This window comes from Nansenia antarctica, assembly GCF_963989245.1.
Source record: "Nansenia antarctica genome assembly, chromosome: 3".
Lineage (NCBI taxonomy): Eukaryota > Metazoa > Chordata > Actinopteri > Argentiniformes > Microstomatidae > Nansenia > Nansenia antarctica.
In genome coordinates, this window is record NC_137688.1 from 71803055 (window position 1) to 71825995 (window position 22941).

Below are 22941 nucleotides of genomic sequence, written 5' to 3' on the forward strand. Positions count from 1 at the left end.
TTTCCCTGCCTTTGTATAAACTTGCTCTATAATAAAATTTGGTCTGGGTGGTCCTAATTCCTTTACTGTTAATTTCTCCTGGTTGCTACGACGGCTGAACGGTGTTTCTTTTAAGGATTCAACCGAGTTGTTCAGAACATTACTAGCCGCCATTGCCATGGTGAACGAACGTGATCTGAAATGAAGGTTAATTGGCTAGCTCGTCTAAAGCTACGCCGGACATGACGTAAGCACGTACGATTCTTTGTGCATGTCCCAAAACCCCATAGACAAATGACCGAATGGCCTGAAGTTACCAAAATAGATTTTACATGCAAGTCTACGAGAACAGCCTAGTGCAACTTCGAGTAGACTGAAAGTTGCCCTGAAAGGGGCGGGACTTGAAGCTGATTGGAACATACTCCACAGAACACTAGCTGATTGGACTATGATATACTCCACAGAACACTAGCTGATTGGACTATGATATTCAGAAGCAACACTGTCTAGAAGTCATAGAAAAAAAATCTCTCTCTTCTCCCTTTGGTGGGGCATTGTCCAATTGCCCCTAATGAACCAGCCTCCCCTGGTGTGGAGGCCCAGCCGTAACAGGACCCCCCTCCAAGCGGGAGCCTCCTGGCGACCGGCCCGGGGCGTCCGGGTGGGCCCGGTAGAAGTCCCTGAGGAGGACAGGGGACATGATCTGGGACCGGGTGTAACAGGAGGTACTCCAGCGCCAACCTGGTCTCACACGGCAGACGTCAGGATTCGACGTCTGTCGTTCGCATCCAAACGTCGAATTCCGACGTGACATTTCGTTCTGAAAGCGCAGGGGTGCGCAGGGGTGCGCCTGTTATGTGCGCCTGTCGGGCTGGCATGGGTGGCACAATTTTGAGAATTTAACACTTAATTCCGTGCATTCTGGTCAATTTGTGCACCATACAAATGTAATATTAAACTCCCATATTTATTCTTTAAACAAACAAATCTGAGGGAGTGGTCGGAGTTAACGAGATATTGTTCCAATCCATTACCTGGCCATTACCTGCCTGTGAAAAGTATGAAAAGTTTGCATTGCCTAGCGTGTAGGCCCGTGAGAAATTGAGAGCATATAAATCACTAGATGCCTACAACTACGCAATCTGTGGTCATGTACAGTACATCAAATACCATGACATAGATTCAGAGGCGCCCCGTCCATAGAGGCAACCAAGGCAATTGCTTGGGGCCACCAAACAAAAGGGGCCTTTTTGTCAAACTAAAACTGTCCTTGGATGAATGTATTTTCAATGGAAATCATGGCATTCAGCGTTCAGTCGCTCTGAGTCTGCTCGCGCATACATTCATCCAAGGACAGTTTTAGTTTGACAAGCTAAACAATATGAGGGTAGTTAAGAGTTTAACTACTTTTCATTGTGAAATAGCTAGTTTGGTAAAGTATTCCCTGCAATTACGGCGTTATTATATGATCTATAACACCACGGACATCCATATCCGTAACCACTATTCATAGCTTTCATGTGACGTCACAGCATAGTGGAAACGCCCACCTGACGGGCAAAAGGCACTGCCCGTGAAGTTGCAGAGCACCAGGAAACACAGTAGTATTGCAAAGCCGGTCAAGGAGGCACCCTTTGCGGGTTAATAACTTTGATTTCCCGTGGGTTAGGAAAATAATTCCAACGTGTCCGGATAGAGGAGAAGACAGGGAATCCAAAACCATTTGAATGGTGTCGATCCTACTCTCCTATCACCGTCGACACAGCAAGGAGCGAATTCCCAGGTAGAAATTCCCTCGCCCCGCTGTCAGCGGTCAGCGGTAGTTTCGTCCAGCAGCGGGTGAACGCCCGGTTGATCGAGTTTAAGGTTAAAAGTATATCTTCTCGGGGTGTCAGCGCGGTGGTTAAGGGCTCAAAATGACCGTATACTGATGGTGAATTTAGCAATAATAGTATTGTGTTTGCACCCTTTGCGGGTCAATAACTTTGATTATTCCAACGTGTCCGGATAGAGGAGAAGCCAGGGAATCCAAAACTTTTTGAATGGTGTCAATCCTACTCTCCTATCACCGTCGTGTATCTTGATAGTTCTTCATGGGTGAGGTGGTCTAAATAGTAGGCAGCCGGTAAATTGCGTCCACTCGCCATGTTGAGCGATGTTGCTATGATACTTTTTGCCCGTCAGGTTGGTGGTTGCTAGGGAAGAAACCACGTGACTGAAAGCTATCCAAAACCCCCCTAGTGGGGCCCCGCCCCCTTCTAGCTTGAAATTGACTTCTAGCTGCCTCTCAACTGTCAGCAGCAATCATGAAGCGATCGCACATTTCTGGTCACCAAAAAAGAAAAAAGAAACGAGAAGACAATGAAAAACGACACCAGGATAGTGGTAAGTGGATAGAAGCTGCAGAGTGCAAAAATGTAAATAAGATGCAGAGTGCAAAATAAGTAAGATGTCTTAGGCAGGCAGACAGACAAGCAGGCAGGCAAGCAGGCAGGCAGACAGACCCAGTGGAGTCATGTAAAAATGTAAATAAGAACACCAGCGGTTTCAGAATATACTTGTTTATTGATTTTTTGATTTATTTGTTTATTTATTTGTTGTTCTTGCTCTGTTTGATATTTCATATAATGTTGCTGTTTCAGAATGTGAAAACACCAGCAGTTTCAGAATGTAAGTGTGTTAAGAGTTCTAATAAGCACCATTGTGAGTTGATATTTCATTATTTATATTGCTCCAATTTGATGTTACTACACATGGCTCCTTTGTTGATCAAATACTCGGATGTGTGTGTGACTGTTAATTAATACATTATGACATTTATAATGAATTCCTTTGTTTCAGACTGTTTTTTTACTTACACACACACGAGCGCGCGCATATGCGCGAACTTCGTAAAACCGTATTATATTTTAGTGTCAGGGAAATAAATAAATGTTAAGACCCGCCTAAGACCCTTACCAGGGGCCTCCATAATGTTGTTTGCTTAGGGCCCCCAAAAGTCTAGGGGCTCCACTGCATAGATTCAGACTTTTATGTCTTGAAATCAGAAGTCCTCCCAAGCCAAAGACAAGATAGGTTGTCTTACAATCCGTGCGTTTAATTGCAAACTTCCACATACAAAACCGCCAGTTCACCGAAGCTCTCCTTTCCTCAACGCAACACTCGCCCCCCCGTGACCTCCACCAATCACATGAATGCATTGGCACACAACACAGCTCACAGTAACAGTGCTAACATTGAATTTCTGAGCATTAATTGCAACATTAATGAACATATTATTACACGGTTGCTACAATACTCTACCTGAAAATGGGCGGCACATGCACAAGCATTTTTTTTTATCTTGTCCTCAGTCCAGTTGACGCCGCCGGTTGCTCTGAAATGGTCTGATCCTGATGGAATTCGGTAGAACTTGAGTCCGATAGTCGTGGAATATCGATTCTGACAACCGAACACGCAACAAGCAGACATTTCTTTATGCTAGTAGCCGTTGTAAGCTATTATAAGCGTACCTAACTCTGGATCAAGAATGTTGTTTTTGTCCACGCTTCCGTTGCCTAAACGCGCGCGACTGTAAAAGGGGCGGGGGCATCATTCACCGGGGTTCTTCTCTGGTGAAGATCAAGTGAGAAAGATTGCTTTACCTTCATCAGATCCACTTGCCTTTGGCTTACCTGTATATTTTGGTCTATCTATACCAGGACTTGAGAAACGAGATGCCCACCATTGGATTTGACAAACTCTGGCCCATTTTGCGCAACAAGTGGAAGAGTTTGAAGCAGCGGAGACAGGGTTGCCAGATGGGCTGTTTTTTTGTGGATTTAGCTGTTTTTAGACTGGTTAGGCTCGAAATTGTCAATCCCATCTGGCAACCCTGAGCGGAGAGTCTACAGATAGTATGTTTACAGATATCGCACTGCTGGAGATGCACTCCACACGTTCTTAAAAGAAGTAAAGCTTTATTGTACTTAAAACAATATTTCGTATGTGTTTTTTGAGAGTTCTTTACATCAAATTATATACATCATGTCAGCTGTGTGCCAATCAATCAGGGGGGTGGCACCTGGGGTGGCCAATCAGATTTCAGGGGTGGCACGTGCTACCCCAGGCCACCCCCTGGACACGCCCCTGGCTGCACTTGCATTAATTAGTTAGGCCACATCATTAGTTAGGCCACATCATTTTGAGATACAACCAACGGAGAACAGATTTTAATAGGCCACATTTTGAGATACAACCAACGGAGAACAGATTTTAATAGGCCACATTTTGAGATACAACCAACGGAGAACAGATTTTAATAACAACAGCAGAAACAATTGTCATCTTCACTGTTTTATTCGCTGTCAATAGGCCTATCAAACTAGGCTATTTTACAACCCGACGGCAGTGCGCTTCAACGTTCATTCATTTGGAACTGCGAGAATGAGTAACGTTAGCCCGATTGCACTTGCATTAATTATAGGCTACATTTTGAGACCGGTCGGATCTATTCATACAACAAGGGACACAGCACTTTCCCGTTTTCCCCATATTGTCAGGGTATTTGAGCCTCGGAAAAGCGCTATATAAATATAATTTATTTATCAAAGTGGGTGTGGCTTATAGGCCTGTTAGTAGACCAGGGGGCCGTTCCACTAACGTTGATTAGTATATCCGCGATTAAAATAAATCCTGCGATCAGGCAACTCTGGTTTGGAATTCAAGCCTCAGGTGATTCCTCGAACGAGGATCAGGCTTGTGTCATGAGTGTTCACAGAACACCGGCTTAGAAATCCTCGATATGGGCGCGTGCACGCAGACATAAAGAGCCCCGAAGAGTCAAACTGTCGAAATGAAGATTGATCTTTATGAAGACGACAAATAAGATGTAAAATAGTGTAATACTGCCGCAATTAACAAGGCGAGGGAAATGGTTTGGCAAGAAATTGCTGACCGATTAAATGCGTAGGTCATACTAGCCCCAGTTATTGTTATATGTTCATATTTTAATAAATGAATATTTACTACTGTGCTGATATCAGGAGCAGGCCACAAACCATCATATTGTCACGCTGGCCTAGTGGTATTGACCGCTGCCATAGTATTTATTCGTCAGTTGAAGATGGTGGTTCAAATCCCTCTTCAAACACACGTTTTATTGCATTTCGTTGTCTGAATCTAATCTAAAATCTAAACTAAAAAAGTATATAGGCTATAAAATGATGGTGCAGGCTTTGGATTTGGCATATATTATTTTTTCTTATGATTACTGATGGATAGATGATTCTAGAGATGCTCCGATCAGGGTTTTTGGTGCCGATCACCGATCACTGGAATCAGTGATCTGCCGATTCCGATATCACCGATCACCGATCACAGCGTCGAAAATGGCAATTGAAGCATTCTATTTATTGTGTAGCATTATTTATGTTTTTAATTATTCTTAACACCATTGACATTGTATATTAAGTATTCAAATGAAATTAGGAGATGAGAAAGTATCATGAATTGACGACCATCTGTTTTATTGAATTCACAACCACCTGTAGCTTACTTCAGGAAAAACAAATAAAATGTGAAAATAAAAATCATAATAAATAAAATGTACACTGTCACATCAAATGTGCAACATTCCACTCGAATGAGAGGAACTAGGGGCTCTTAGAGAACTTGGAGCTTATACTGTAGCTTTCCTGAGGAACAATAAACATACCCAAACTAAACTGCAACATAAACAGGCTATAGCCAAATATAAAATACTGTTTCAAGTCAGTCAGTTTCAAGTCATATTTAGGAGGAGATAAGACAGCAAGTCAGCAATAATCAATAAAACAAAAAAACAAAACATTGCACCTAAGGAGATTTCAGACTCAAACCTTACTTCTGATTAAGCAGCATCACTGGCAGATTAGCCTTGAGAAATACAAGCATCTCAGCGTTTTTGGCACTCAGCCTGTTCCTCTTATCATCTCACAGATGTCCTGCTATGCTGAAAAGTCGCTCGCTATCTACACTTGTGCAAGGTGCACAGAGGAAGACCTAAAACTTGCGCGCTAATAGTTGTTGCTATGGGCCTTAGCCTAGCTTAGTGACTTCCTGCTCTCGGGGTCACATGACGTCGCTGAACACTACCTACACTACGCTCGTGAAGTCCCGCTGGAACTCTGACCAGCACTCGTGGAACGCCTCTCGTCCAATCAAAGCACTCGGTCCCTTTATGACGTCGAGCCCAGTGTGCGCTTCGGCGCTTTCTGAACGAATCGACGAACGCAGCAAATGCCGTCCGCGAGGTATTTCTTTTGAGCAGGCATTACAAACTGCATATTTGTTGTCTCTTTCCGACACTGTGTAATATTGCCAGACTGGCGACGCCATTTCTCTATGTAAACTGATCGGCCGTGTTTGATCGGCCGTTTTGAGAACTCCGATCAAAACCGATCAAGGCCATATCGGCCGATATCGATCGGCGCCGATCAGATCGGAGCATCTAGATGATTCACTTAGACAGATACAGTATATCTATTGTAAATCGATTTGCATGAAGGCTTCGGTTAAATGTAAAAGAAAAAAGAAAAGAAACTTCACTTAAATCAAGTCTCGAACTCGCAACCTTCAGAACTCTAGATGGTTGCCTTAACCCCTGCACCAGCCAGACCACTGTGATGATAGCAATGCAAGTTGATAGACATACCTATTTTTTATTTAATTATTTTTTACACTTTTTTATTTATTTATCTATCGATCTATCTATTTATCTATCACACTTTCAAAATATCAAGTTATCTATCACACAATCAAACTAACTATCTATCTATCTCGTGTGAAGTGGGAACTAATATGGGCGGCACATGCACAAGCAATATATTCCTAAAAGACACTTGAGGAACTGTCGTTCGGGATGTAGTTTCCGCCTGTGAGCCTTTTTTGACGCACGCATTACCTAAACCAGCCTGTAAGTCTGCTCGGGACCAGAATTACTCAGAAGGATTGGTTGCATAGCAACCAAGCAGCGAATTATTTGAGCCACATTGATGGAACCGACCGCAAGCTTATTTAAACCTGGATCAGAGTTAATCGCTTGGATCAGAGTTAATCTCGCATAGTGGAACAGGCCCCAGCTCCTTTAGATAGGCCTGTTAGTAGACCAGCTCCTTTAGATAGGCCTGTTAGTAGACCAGCTCCTTTAGATAGGCCTGTTAGTAGACCAGCTCCTTTAGATAGGCCTGTTAGTAGACCAGCTCCTTTAGATAGGCCTGTTAGTAGACCAGCTCCTTTAGATAGGCCTGTTAGTAGACCAGCTCCTTTAGATAGGCCTGTTAGTAGACCAGCTCCTTTAGATAGGTCTGTTAGTAAACCATTACAATAATCAAGTCTACTTGAAACACATGCATGGATGAGTTTTCAAGGTCTTGTTTGGACCTGGAACCTCACATTCTTGTTATGTTTTTCAGGTGATAGTAGGCTGATTTAGTTATCGGGTTCATGTGGCAGTTGAAGTTTAGATCGGAGTCTACAATTACATAAGATTTCTGACCTTCAATGCAATTACAGAGATTTTTCTATGGGAGTACAGTCGTTCCGTGAGAGGGCTATGTAGATTTGAATGTCATCCACATAGTGGTGGTAGGCAATTTTGTATTTTTTTATGATGTGTCCCAATGGAAGCATGTAGAGATTGAATAGAAGGGGGCCAAGGATTGACCCTTGGGGAACCACACATGTCATTTTAATTTGGTCGGACACTGGTCTGACTTATTCCAAAGCGATTTACAACGGCCACTCGTTCACCCATTCACACACATATTCACACACCAGTGGCGGCAAGCTACCATGCAAGGCGCCGGCCCGCTCATTGGGAGCAATTTGGGGTTCTGTGTCTTTGACACAAAGTTGCCAATGGAGACATAGTAGCTTCTTTCCTGTAGGTAGGATCGAAACCAGTTTAGGGCAGTGCCTGAAAGTGCCTTGTCATCTTGTCATACTCCCCTACTTCTATACTCCCCTACTTCTATACTCCCCATCTTCTATACTCCCCTATACAGGTTTATTTGAATGTATTCAGGCGTTCCGTAGCTACGATAACACTGACCTGCTGGACTAATTCCATTTTAATTTTCACACCAGCTGAAGCGTGTCCTGCGCCCAGCATTAGTGGCATGCACCAACGCACTCAAGCAGTGACACACACACCAACACCCCCACCCTGCCTTAAACACACACAAAAACCACTCCCCTCCCCTGCCCTACCCCCCCTCTGCTGCCTTACACCCCCCCCGCCCCCCCCTCCCCAGGGGCTGTCATCAGGAATGGAATCACTGGGCCGTGTGGAGAGACAGCCTGTTCAACATTGTTCCTAACCCCCCCGACCCTAACCCCCCCCCCCCGCCACCCCCCCGCCACCCCCCCCCCCCCCCACCCTAACCCCCCCAGCTGTCCCGGGCCGAGTGACGGGTCACATGTGTCTGGGGGGGGGTTGTGTTTCTGTGATTTCGGATGAATGATGTGTCGTCTTGTCGTGTGTGGACTTGGGTGTCTCTGTGTCGTCGTCGTCCCCACACACACACACTTGGGTGTCTCTGTCCACACACACGCGCGCGCACACATGCGCACACACACGCGCGCGCGTGCACACACACACACACACACACTTGGGTGTCTCTGTCCACACACACACACACACACACGCGCACACACACACACACACTTGGGTGTCTCTGTCCACACACACACACACACACACACGCGCACACACACACACACACACACACACACACACACACACACACACACACACTTGGGTGTCTCTGTCCACCCCCCCACACACTCACACACCCACACCCACACCCACACCCACACCCACACACCCACACCCACACAACCCCCCCCCCCCACACACACACACACACACACACACACACACACACGGTATACCCTCCTGACCACCTGCTGATGCAGAGATGTATTAATTGTTTATAATTACTGGGGTGTCTGGTTCTGCATCAGCAGTGTTACTGACATGGTGCTGTAGGCCAATCAGAGGACAGGGTGCTGTAGGCCAATCAGAGGACAGGGTGCTGTAGGCCAATCAGAGGACATGGTGCTGTAGGCCAATCAGAGGACAGAGTGCTGTAGGCCAATCAGAGGACATGGTGCTGTAGGCCAATCAGAAGACATGGTGCTGCAGGCCAATAATGTGTCCCTAATGTGTAGTGTACTAGTGTCCCTAATGTGTAGTGTACTAGTGTCCCTAATGTGTAGTGTACTACAGAGGGTCCCTAATGTGTACTAGAGAGTAATCCTCACCGACAGAAGGGAATGAGGTGAGGAGGGGTGAGGAGAGGAGAGGAGAGGAGAGGTGAGGTGAGGTGAGGAGGGGTGAGGAGAGGAGAGGTGAGGATGAGGAGAGGAGAGTGTGAGGACAGGAGGTGAGGAGGGGTGAGGAGGGGTGAGGAGGGGTGAGGACAGGAGGGGATGAGAACAGCAGTGGGTGAGGACAGGAGTGGTAGGGTGAGGAGAGGAGGGGATAAGGACCCACAATACCACTAATCTCCTGGCCTCACAGGACCTCAGCCGTTCTGTCCCCCTCAGTGATGAATACACACGCACACACACGCACACGCACGCACACGCACGCACACGCACACGCACACGCACGCGCACACACACACACACACACACACACACACACACACACGCACGCACACGGTGTGTCAGCAAAGCCCGGAGGATCAAAGATCCCAGCCACCCCAACTGCAGTCTGAACCGACGCCGTCCAAAAGTTGAGGCCTCTTCCGGAGCCTCAGGGCCAAAACTCAGGGGCTAACCGACAGCTACCTCCCCCAGGCTAACCAACAGCTACCTCCCCCAGGCTAACCAACAGCTACCTCCCCCAGGCTAACCAACAGCTACCTCCCCCAGGCTAACAGCTACCTCCCCCAGGCTAACCAACAGCTACCTCCCCCAGGCTAACCACCAGCTACCTCCCCCAGGCTAACCACCAGCTACCTCCCCCAGGCTAACCAACAGCTACCTCCCCCAGGCTAACCAACAGCTACCTCCCCCAGGCTAACCAACAGCTACCTTCCCCAGGCTAACCAACAGCTACCTCTAGGGTTGCCACCCGTCCCTTAAAATACGGAATCGTTCCGTATGCGTCCCGTTTTGAACCATTACGGGACTCTGTTTGTTCCGTATTTTCAATCCACCCGCATTGCGTGATTCCTCCAATATATCATACAGAGCTGCCAATTCTTTTATTTTTGAAATTCCTTTAAATAAAGCTACCGGACACGAGTTTCGTGGCATCTTTCTGCACGCACGTTAACTTAAGTCTGCAATCGAAGCGGGAGGCGCTCGCTGCTGGAAGAACCTGTGTTCACGCGAGCTGCATGTAAGTCGAATGTAGCAAGCAGTGTTGCCAGATTGGGCTACTTTTGGTCACACTGGACGGGTGGATTCGGTAGCTTTTAGACTGGTTGGGCTGGAAATTGTCAATTCTGTCTGGCAACCCTGGTAGCAAAATATGTGCATACGTATCTGGTAGCCTGGTACTTTCAAATCGCAAGTTGTTTCATCCTCTGTTCTCTTTTTCGGGGTGATGGAGGAGAGATTGGCAGTGAAATTCCAGATAAAATCCATGATGGGACTTGATGATGCTCATCATTCTCCGTCCTCACACCAGTGGCGGCTGGCCGATAGAGGGCGCTGGGGCGCCGCCCCCACCTTCACTTCCTAGTTGCGATTTGTAAAAAAATAAAAAATAAAAAAACATTGTTTATTCACAAAATGCGGCTGATATTCTGTCGGCGCCTATCAGCATTCATTAAAAATCCTCCAATACAATAAACATTTTATCTGTGTGTGTGTAAAATTCACTGTTAAAATACATAGGGGGAGGAGTCGGGGCGCCGGCCGAATGCAAGTCTATGGCAGGCCAAATACTTTTGGCTTACACGTGAGCTGTAGCAGCGCTCCAATTGGCTGTCTCCTATGTCTCCTATTTCAAAAATTGCGCCCCGAGCATGCGCAGATTATAGGCTTACCTAGGCTGCAGCCTAGGGCCACTACCACTAGGGGTAGTAAAAATTAAAAAATGCCCTGAATATCCCTGAATATCCGGTTGTTAAGTCTGACGTCAAACGTGACGTTTTGCAATTTCCGGCTCCAAACCAGAAATACAACATTGTGCGCGCGACGCGAGAGAGTTTTTGCCGGGTGAGATGTCTTCAGATAGAAAGTAAGCAAGTTGAAAAGTTAGCAAATATAATTGCTGAGTGTTCTGACAGAGAAAGTTGGTTAAAATTGGTCGTTATTATTGTGACTAGAAAGTGTCTGACTGACACTTGACAATGACTATAATTCCATTGTAAATAGTGTCAAAGAACTATCAAGCTAGCTAGCTAGCTCAGAGGTGATGAGATGAGCTAGTCTGCTGCACACATGCCAGCTAAAGAGCTAACTGGAGGCACTTTATTATTTTACTTAAGTTAAATTAGATATACAATCTTTCTTATTCTGCTAGAATTGGGCTTCATTGGTAATACCATAATGGCATATTTACAGTACATGGACAGTGGATTGAAGCATTGGAAATGTCTGTTTTGTATAGTATAGTTGGACATGTTTTTTTTCCAGGTGAGAGAGTAATGTCAAAATGACATTATCTGACTGCATTGCCCACAGCAATCCAAAATTCAATTATAATTATGTTATAAATTGATATGGATCAATTTATACCTCTTATTAGATTATAAATACTCTGGTTGTTATGTTTGTCTTTTGGTTGACAGCAAAAGGGAGAGAGGAGGATAGAGAGGGAGAGAAGGAGAGAGAGCAGGATGGTGTCGGCACACCAGAGAGAGAGAGAGCAAGAACCAGGTGAGAAAGTGGACAGGTAGTCAAGACCACATAAGTAAGTAGCTTTGAGAACCGATGGTTCTCGAGCCTAATGGCCCATAGGGAAGGAGCCTATCTCCTGTTTCCGTAGCGTGAGGCGGCTTAATGTACAAGTTAGTACAACCCCTGGACATGACGCTGGTATGTCGCAGGGTCTTACCCCCTATGGGGACGACATACCAGCATCCCTTGATGTTTCAGAAGGTGTGGGAACCCTGGTAGATCCTCTGTCCTTCAGGCTGAGCAGGTTCTTCACCAGCAGGGCTGAAAGTACTAGAGAGCAGGACTGGGGACCAGGCCATGGAAACACATCTCACCACATTACAAAGAGACTTCACTATGCTGTACTGTCCACATGCACAGGCAAGCGAGCATTAAGAACACGACTCCTCAGGTCCTCTTTGTACTCCACTCATGTCTTACTGAGGACACGCTGGTGAAGATCTAGGTTCCTCATATGTGACAGCGGCTGGTGAAGTCGGCAACCGACCAAATGTTTTCTGCTGAACATTTTTTGATGAATTTCAACATTGTTGAAAATCAATGACACACTCGCTCGTCAAGCCAAAATACTGCAATGCAATGGATTCGGTGAGTAATCCCCACTACTCTACACATATAGGTAGTAGTAGGGATTACTCACTGAATCCATTGCATTGCAATATTTTGGCTTGACTAGCGAGCGTGTCATTGGTTTTCAACAACGTTGAAATGTATTTAGGTTTTTCTGAATAAAAGTCAGAACATTTTGATTGGTTGCCGACTTGTTCCCCCTTTCCCCAGCTGCCGTCACATGTTACATATTCTCCTCTGATGCTTTTTGAGGACTTAGTGAGTGCAGGACAGGAGAGGACATGAGGAGTCGTGTTCCAGACAGTTATGAAAAGCCTTCCGTTATTCCAGTCACCTTGAGGAAGATTCCTCCCCGGGAGTCTTTGGAGTCCTTAGCGGCCTGCTGGCCGCACTGGTGGATCTCGTTCCCATGCAGCTCTGCAGTGCTGCCGGGGTGCAGCTCCACCCCTGCTCCCTGAGAACACCACCAACACCATCAACACCACCACCAACAGGTCAGGTCTAGCCTGGACCTAACCTTGCCTGCCCAGGTTTGACCAGCAGAGGTAGAAATTGGAGGACGGTCTCATTGATGATGCATGGAACAGAATGAGGAATGGCATCAAACACACACACACACACACACACACACACACGTCATTCCATTCCACGCATTACAATGACGACCCTGGCGGAGGGAGAGAGCAGCGTCTGTACCTGAGCGCCAAAGATCTCACAGTTCCTCATGACCAGCGAGGCTCCGGTCAGGACACACACCCCCGTGCCTTCACACTTCAGGGTGCAGTTCTCCAGGGTGGTCTGTCCTGACTCCACCACCACCACGCCGTTGCAGGTCCCGTGCTGCACCAGCGTCAGGTTCATCAGCGTCACCTCGGACGATTTGGACGCCACGAAGTAGTCCTGGGCCGGGCTGGAGGAGAACACCACCTCGTGCCTCTCTCCTTCTCCTGCGGGGGGGGGGTGTTTCAAAACTCTTACCTTCCCTTTCAGTACACCGATATCTATATCCCACATTGAAATCCCAAGAGCTTTATTGTCCATCGAACATTTTCTTTCGCGTCAGTTCATCACAATACATTCAGACTTGGTATTATTGGAACAAGGAGGTATTTCACCCTTGATGATGATGTCATCAGTGAGGGACGCCAGAGCGTCGGCCTGGTACTCTCCTGGGAACACCACCACCGTGTCACCGGAGAAGCAGGAGTCCAGAGCTGCTGACAGGTTGCTGTGCTGCAGGATCAGAGTGTCTGACGAGAAGTTCTTGATCTGTGTGGGTCACGGTGGAATAAACGGTTCATTTATATTTATTTATATTCTCCCATTGCCTCTGGTTCTTGTCCCCTGGTTTATCATATTGTTACTCCCTATAGCCCCTAGACCAGGGGTCGGCAACCCGCGGCTCTTTTGCCCATCTTCAGTGGCTCCCTGTGGCTTTGACCACAAATTATATGGAAATTAACAACGATTATTTTTTTTACGTTGCCGCGGTCTCTCTCCTTGAACTACAACTCCCTGCTTACGCTGTAATGTTGTACGTGGGCCAATAGGATTCGGATATGTTGGCACATGACTAGTATTATACATTTTGACTGGACCCAACACGAGACTGGATGTGACGTTTTTTTTTCAAGAGTAGACCTATATCCACAGGGATTGCCGAAGTACTGCGGCAGGCAAAGAAAGAAACTATCCACATTGTCTACAACTTTGTGGCTAGATTTATAGACGGACATCGGCGACGCACATCGATGAACGGGAGCTTCCCAGGGAGCGCTATTTGCCTACTTTTAAATGCAAAAATCGGCTTGTCTTTAGCTCAAACCGTTTCCGAATTATGAACTTCTAAAGAAGGTATGATATTTGGGAGCGCCGGCGCTCCTGTGGGTCTGAGAGGGTTTAGATAGTAAATAGTGAAAAGAGGACGAGGGAGGCTAGTTTTCATTTGGTACTGTAGTCTACAGTCTGTAGATTTGCCTATTTTTTGGCTGATCTCTTGGTTTGCTCACTTCCTCCGGATGAAATTACAAATGTATCCATATTTTTTCTCATGCTAGTATAGCCAGATAAAAGTATCAACCCACCTATTAAAAGGCACCGGAATACACGAAATTGCATCTACTCTGTTAAAAAAAATTGGGGGGGGGAACCCCCCAGACCCCCTTTACGCTATCCTAGTGTTTAACTTTTGTAAAGCACAATACGTTTGCATTCGGTTGTATGCATATGTGCTAAGGCTTATGTATTTGTAGCCTACTTAGTAATTTTGATAGTAGGCTAATATAGCTTATATAGACACTTACAGCATGTGTTGCCTTCATTATAAGGCTTATATAAGGCTTTTCATTTTTTGCGGCTCCAGACAGATTAGTTTTTTGTTTCTTTGGTCCAATATGGCTCTTTCAACATTTAGGGTTGCCGACCCCTGCCCTAGACGCTATATGGTGTAACAGCAAAGCTGTGATCTGATCAAACCTCTGTAATAAACAGCAATAAATAACGCAAAACAGCTGTAGCTCCGACTCCTACTACAAAACTAAGTTGTCACCACTCATGTTCCACATGTGTGCAGCAGACTGAGGAGAAGCAGACCCACCATGTCTGTTGTCATCATCTGGGCCACGATATGTGTCACACTCTTCCCTGATCCTCTCTGGCCCTTTCTGCGCTTGGATATCTGGCAGTAGAAAGTCCCATGCCATCCCACCCTTATACACACACACACACTAACACACACATATATATATATATATATATATATATATAGGTTAGGTTATGAATAATAAAATATGTATAGTTAAAATATGTATATGTATGTGACCCAGGGCTATGGTGTGACCAGTGTGGTTACTGGTATCGGTACAGGGCGTGTCGGTACCGAAGGCGCAGATCCTCCTCCCAGATCTTCAGGAGGTTACGTCTCATGGACAAGTCGTAGAACTTCTTCCAGCACTCCACAGCCTCCCATGGCAGGGCCTCCCCGTGGATGTTGGTCTGGAACCCCAGCAACTACATCGTAAAGTTTGCAGACGACACCACCGTGGTGGGATGTATCTCGGGGGGGGACGAGGCGGCGTACAGGGATGAGGTACAGCAATTGAGCAAGCTGTGCAAGGTTAACAACCTGTTGCTAAACAAGTCAAAGACCCAGGAATTCATCGTAGACTTCAGGAGGAAAAAGTCCGAGATCCAGCCCCTGCTCATAGACGGAGAGAGCGTGGAGATAGTCTCAACCCTCCGATTCCTGGGACACAACATGCGGGATGACCTGGCCTGGAAGGACAACACTAAAGGCACCATCAAGAGGGCACAACAGCGGCTATACACCCTGAGATGCCTCAGGAAACAACACAACAAGCAGGAGATACTGGTGGCCTTCTACCACGGCGCAGTGGAGAGCATCCTCACCTTCGGCATCTCCAACTGGTTCCACAGCTGCACAACAGCGGAGAGAAACGAGCTACAGAGAGTCGTGAGAACAGCACAGAAGATCACCGGCGCCCCCCTCCCCTCTCTGGAGGAGCTGTACAAAACACGCTGTCTCAGGAGGGCCTCCAAGATCTCCAAGGACCCGACCCACCCTGGGCACGAACACTTTGTCAAGCTGCCCTCGAACAGGAGGTACAGGACCCCGGCCGCTAAGACAAACAGACTGAAGAACAGCTTCTACCACAGGGCCGTCAAGGCCCTGAACACAGAAAAGGCCTAAGTTCTGGGCCCAGGACAGTCCGGACGGATTGTATGGCAGCTAGTGCTGAGGCACAAACATGTACATTTTCAAGCCTGCAAACTGTGACACTTTAAAATAATGTGAAAAAAAAAAATTTGGGCAATATGACAACCCTAGTTGACTATCTGTGCAGTATAGTACAGTGGATTGTGTACATAGCCTTTATTGATGTAAACCAGCTCCTTACCTTCTTGTGATTTTATGCATCTATGCTCTTTCTAAAATGTGTTTTCTTTTTCCTTTCCTAAACACCAGGGGAGCCACCCCTCCTAAATTTCGTTGTTTGGTACCTGTACTGTAGCAATGACAAATAAAGTCCATTCCATTCCAACTTGGTCAGCTCCTGGCGCTTCCTGCGGTACTTCTTCAGGGTCTTCCTGTAGTGCTCGCTGAGCGGACTTCTGGTTCCATCCTGGATGTCGTAGTAGCTGGAACAGAGCATGAAGTGTCCTGCCCTGAAGTGGTCTTTATTCTTTGATTCAGCACGAACATCAATGAACGAATTATACACTAATTATGAACTAATATATACAGACGATGTTGTGTATTAATCAGAATACCGCCAATGGTGTCAATGTCACTTTAACATTATATTTTGTGAAGATAATAATAATTTTACCACAAAGTGAAATACCAAACTGAGAAATAATCACAACCAATTGTCAATGATGATTATGTAATCAAGGTATGTCAAAGAAACACAGACATACCAATTGCATGCATAGTAAACATGGTTATTACTCACAGCTGAAGGCGTTTCTCAATGAGCCCAGCGTAGTCCTCACACTCCTCCTCATCGTCCCAGTCTCTCCTCAGGAAATCGTAGAAAAACCTGCAGCAGAGAGATTCATACAGGCTGTACTCTAACCTGCAAGAATTCTGTGCACAAGATCTCAGGTGTCAAAAGCTGACCTACACTGCATTACATTTACATTGTTGGCATGTAGCAGACACCTTTGTCCAAAGCGACAAATACATGGGAGAATTTGGGGAGATTGAACACCAGACCGGAGGCAGCATTCTGGATGAGCTGCAGAGGACCTAGACACAGATTAAGCCTAAACTAAAGCCGTAAGCCTAAATCTAGACTAAAATGCAACCTCCAATTTAGGTTTTCTATTTAGATTTGTATGTAGTCAAAGACCAGGCTTATCTGTTTCTGGCAAACCTTGGGGTTTCAATGTTCAGATATCCTCAATAGTAATAATAATACAAAGTAAAAAAAAAAAAAACGTTTTATTGCCATGCAATCAAGTTGTCAGTCAATTGTTGGAATTTGTTATTTTATGCGGCCATAGATGGCGACCCTGGCGACCCTTGCTCAAGGACACCTTGACACATAACCAGCCATGGTTTGAACCGCCGAACTGCCAACCTTAGACGCCGGCTCTACCTCCTGAGCCACTGCCGCCCCCTAGTATTTACCTTGCATGTTCCAGGCGCTCTGCAATGCTATCCACAGCAGGGCCCAACCCTTGTACAGGATAGACATCCCAGATTGGCACAAAGTAATCTTGCTCCTTCAGGACCTCTTCAACCAGCTCTCTTCGCAGGTTGGCGAAATCGGAGGAGAATGGTTCCGCCACAGAGACTGACACTCGAAGAGGGACCATTTTGTCTTCACATGGTAAACAGTTGACCTAGACATACACAATTATAATAATAATAATAACGCAAATTAGAGGAGATAATGAAATAAAGTGTTTATTGTTCTTAATATTTCAAACAACCATGAACTGCAACTGGAGGTTGACAGTTGAATGTGGCCTACTGTGTATTTTGTTTCCAACGCTAGAGGGAGCCCCTGTCAAAGAAAGTGTTGCTGACACTAAGCACAGTTAAGGTTGCAACGAACTTGCGAGCAGCAAATGTCATCTATCTCTGACTTTGTACACAGCCACACACCCACGCTATTCAATTTGATTCAGTAAAAGTAAATACAACACTTGATACCTCGACAAGCACACCGATGAAAGGCAGGTCCTCGATACAATCGGAGTTGACCCGCAGGAGCTCGGAGGCAGCCATCCACACCGCGGTCCAAGACTGTTGTCTGGCCAGTTTGTCAACGATGTACACGATGATCGCTGCATCCGCGTCTTCTACCTAAAAGTCCATTTGCAGTGACAAATGAGATGTTTATCAAATATGTGAGCTTAGAATTATAAGGTTCTATCTCCGTTTAGTGTAGTTCAGAGATATTGAGCGTCAAAGTGTTTACATTCCATTATGTTTTGTGAGATGGAACCTTTGTATTTTATGAATTACTAACTCAAAGATTTCAACATTTAAAAAATAACACCACACAGGCATTAATAAACACCTAATGAATCAGATTATGTAAAAAACTCAATTTTGACAAAAATGGAGATAGAACCTTATAATTCTAACGTCACGATGTGTTAAAAAAAATTACTTCTATCAAAAGTGAGCCATGCTAGCTAGCTACGGTAGCTGACTCACCGAACGCTGCTTGGCGATCATCTGATCACAGAACAGAGCGACCCACTCGTCGGACGTGTGCGCCTGGTGGGAGATGAAGGTTTGGGGCAATATTTGAGCCCCCTCTTCATCATCATCAAGTGGCTCTTCTTCTTCTTCGCCATCGGGATTGGGAGGGAGAAGTTTCCCTCTGCTGAAAGTCGTTTTGCTCCTGACGGTTTGAGGAGTGACAACAGAAGACTCGTCGCCGGTCAGATCAGGACTGTTGGACGGGGCCTTCTGGAGGGTCGACGCCTCGCTGGAGTCGCCGCCTCTCGATGTCGTTTCTTCATGAACATCTTCATCCTCACCCGGAGGAGGTGGCTCTGGGGAACAGGTCGCCATCATCTGAACTTTGTTGGCTAATTTTCTATTATAGTTAGTGATATAACTGTGTGAGATGGAGCTACTCGCAAATACCCTGCAGTCTGGCGCAAAGGGCAGTTGCTGAAAAATTAACGAACTCTTAGGTTCAATCTCGCGAGATCCTGGAAGTGGAAGGTTTTGAAAATTCGAAAGCGCGAAACTGAATACTGCTACGTCCATAATAATAATAATAATAATAATAATAATAATAATAATAATAATAATAATGATAATATATGCCATTTAGCTGACTCTTTTATCCAAAGCCACATACATTGCAGTGAGTCCCAAACCAAATTCCTAACATGTTTACATGTCATGTCAATAAAGTCTTCTGATTCTGATTCTGATTCTGATTCTGATTCTGATTCTGATTCTGATTCTGATTCTCAGTGAGTGCATACATTTTTCAGTAGGCTATATATGGCCCAAGCGGGAACAAAATCAACTCAAACTTGTTTTAGTGATGAATGTATCGATGTGATATATACATTGTTACAACAATAGGTAAATCAAATATAAAACGTTATCTTAAGCATATGTAACATGCGCTATAGGCTATTCGGTCGTCTGAATGAGACAGACGACGAGGGAGAGAGAGAGAGACAGAGAGAGAGAGACAGAGAGAGAGAGAGAGACTAACATCTTTTTCAAATGTGAAGATGAGCTTATAATACTATATCTATATTAGACTTACCCAAAGATTGTTTACAAACTGGGGAAGCTACACTGACACCTGGAAAACAGTGAACCAGAGTGAGTACTGCTTTATAACCTGGATACTAAAGGACAGCCTGCAACCTCAATAACCCTGAGGTGTGAAGAGGAACAGTGTGAAAGCCTTACTTGTACATCAACAATGGAAGCAAAACTTCATATTCCAGAGCTCCACATCCTCTCCACATGTGCAAATTCCTCTAATCCTTCCCTGGACTCTACACACCTCCACACAGAAGCCATCAAAGTAGAGTTTCCAGCAAGAATTACAAATGAATCTGCAAGGAAGAAATACAAAGAGGAGCTCCTGGTGAGCAGTCCAGAGACATTATTTGTTGACTGTATGAAAAATGGAAACAAATCAAACCTAATTTTCCACACCAACAATCCCCAGGCGTGGCACGCTGCCATAATAGACCACTACTCCTCTGTCATAAAAGAAGGTTTTAGTTGTGGATGGAGACTTAGAATAAATTCAGAGGATGAACAAACAATTATAAACGTCTAGAAAAAAGGAACAGTGATGATCCAGGGCAATCTGAACCACTTTGAGGAAGACTTTCCCAGAATCAAAGAGAGAGCACAGGAGAAGACAATCCACTCTGGTGACGACACCCCCACCACCCCCACCCTCACCACAGGCCAGCTGGACATCCTACCTCCAGCAGATAACATCACAAAAACACCCCAAATAAAGAGTCATCCTCCCACCAAAGAGTCCTATTCGCTCTCTGAGTTTAGAGACAGATTCACAATGTTGGAGATAAAGCAAGTGGAAGACACTCAACACACTCAACACACTCCAACCTGGGCAGACAACAGTCCAGAACAAGAACAACTCCCCAACCAGACTCAGTGACTCAGAGGGGGAGAGAGGCTTGTCTGCTCTCTGGACTGTGGTGAAAAAACTCCAAGTCAACGAAGAGGCTTCCAAGCAGGAGATAAGGCAACTCAAAGAAGAGGTGCGAAAGCTCAAAGAGGAAGTGAGAATGCTGACCAGCGAACGAACTGTGAAAGAGCCATCCATCCCCTCACAGGACCCAGCAGAACAACAGGATCAAGATGACAACACCAGCCAACCAGGACCACCTCCAAACCAAGAGCCACAAATTCAAGCGCCCCCTTCTCAATCAGTCCCCATTACCGAACCTCAAAATCCCCAAATTATACTCCTCATAGACTCAAACGGGAGATATGTGGAAGAGCAAAAACTCTTCCCAAAACACAGAGTTCTAAAACTAAAGTGTCAGAATACCAGTCATGCAATGGAGCTGCTGACAGAGGAGCACCTGGGGTCCACCAGCCACATCATCATTCACACTGGCACAAACGACCTGAGGAAGCAGGGAGAAGAGGTGGCCAAGTCCATCAAGGGAGTGATAACCAAGGCCTCCTCCACATTCCCTCACGCGAAGGTAGTCATCTCTACCCTGCTACCCAGGTGGGACTTCCACCCAGCCTTCATCAAAAACATAAACGCTGAAATATCCAGAGAGTGTGCAATGAAGCAAAATGTATACTTGGCGGCCCACCCCACCCTGGACGAGTACAGTCTATATGACCAAGTGCACATCTTCAAGGCAACAGTCCCCATTTTTGCAAAGACCCTGAAGGACGTCGCACTAGACCGCAGACCGAACACATCCTACAGGAGCAACAGAGACCATCAGACCACCACCTCACACAGACCATCATCTAGACGACCTGCTGCATCCAGAGAACACCCTGCTGTATCCAGAGGACACCCTGCTGCATCTAGAGGACACCCTGCTGCATCTAGAGGACACCCTGCTGCATCCAGAGAACACCCTGCTGCATCTAGAGGACACCCTGCTGCATCTAGAGGACACCCTGCTGCATCTAGAGGACACCCTGCTGCATCCAGAGGATACCCTGCTGCATCTAGAGGACACCCTGCTGCATCTAGTGGACACCCTGCTACATCTAGACGACCTGCTGCATCTAGAGGACACCCTGCTGCATCTAGAGGACACCCTGCTGCATCTAGAGGACACCCTGCTGCATCCGGAGGACACCCTGCTGCATCTAGAGGACACCCTGCTGCATCCAGAGGATACCCTGCTGCATCTAGAGGACACCCTGCTGCATCTAGTGGACACCCTGCTACATCTAGACGACCTGCTGCATCTAGAGGACACCCTGCTGCATCTAGAGGACACCCTGCTACATCTAGAGGACACCCTGCTACATCTAGAGGACAGCCTGCTACACCCAGAGGTCTCCCGGCTGCACCAAATAGACACCCTGCTGCACCCCAGGCCAGGCCCACCCCGCCCCTGCCATCCCCATAACACACATATGCGCAGGCTGTGAGCAGAGGAAGCCCAAAACCTACACCTAGCAGAGCCCCACCCTACGACCTGAGCATACACCAGATGCTCAGTGAGCTCTACGCAGTCATGGTCCGGGACTAAAACCATTAGAACAAAAACAACATGGAATACAAATCTTTAACAATATCATCCTGGAACATTCAAGGTCTGAGGTCGACTGCCTTTGGCATTAAGAGCAGAAACCCAGACTTCACGAAAGAAATTTCAAACACAGACATAATTATCCTACAGGAGACATGGTATAGAGGAGATGGTCCCACTGGCTGTCACGCCAACTATAGAGAGCTGGTAGTACCATCCACCAAGCTACCTGGGATCAGACAGGGACGAGACTCGGGAGGTATCCTAATATGGCACAAATTAGAACTCTCTCACTCCATCACGCCAATCAAAACAGGAGCTTTCTACATGTTTTGCCTCATCTGACAGAAGGCCATGAGAAGGCTGAATCTTTCTTTTCCTCTCACTTTTCACAGTTACACGTCACACCTATACTGAACCCCAAACAAATATGTATCTTATCTACAACTTATTATTGGTGTCTTACTTATTTTTGCTGTCTTGGCACTTGGCACAGTGTCACTGTTATAATAGGCATATGAATGATTACACTAATGATGGGTTCTTGTAATGTAACATGCTGAAAGTTCGACAATTCAACCCCCCCATATCAACATTCAACTGTCATTTCAATGACTAGATTGTTTGAATGATTTTACATGTATACGTTTACTTGTATCAGTCCATAACATTCATATATTTTATCAAAAGATTATATTGTCATCATTTGTGAATTCAATTACACATGATGAATTAATGATGGTGATAATGACAGAAATGGATGTGAGCTGTATCTTACATGAG

General features: G+C 45.9%; 1 protein-coding gene across 1 annotated transcript; it reads right to left on the minus strand.

The window, feature by feature from the left end:
- Positions 1-12019: 12019 nt before the first annotated feature.
- On the minus strand, positions 12020-18985 carry LOC308154359 (testicular spindle-associated protein SHCBP1L-like; the record flags this gene model as incomplete). The annotated part of the gene is made up of 11 exons (XM_080527522.1): positions 12020-12142; positions 12764-12883; positions 13126-13376; positions 13545-13698; positions 15026-15155; positions 15308-15439; positions 16492-16587; positions 16905-17027; positions 17585-17777; positions 18127-18265; positions 18623-18985. The coding sequence occupies 11 exons, from the start codon at positions 18983-18985 to the stop codon at positions 12020-12022; spliced, it is 1824 nt and encodes a 607-aa protein (XP_080383648.1).
- Between the last annotated feature and the right edge of the window lie 3956 nt (positions 18986-22941).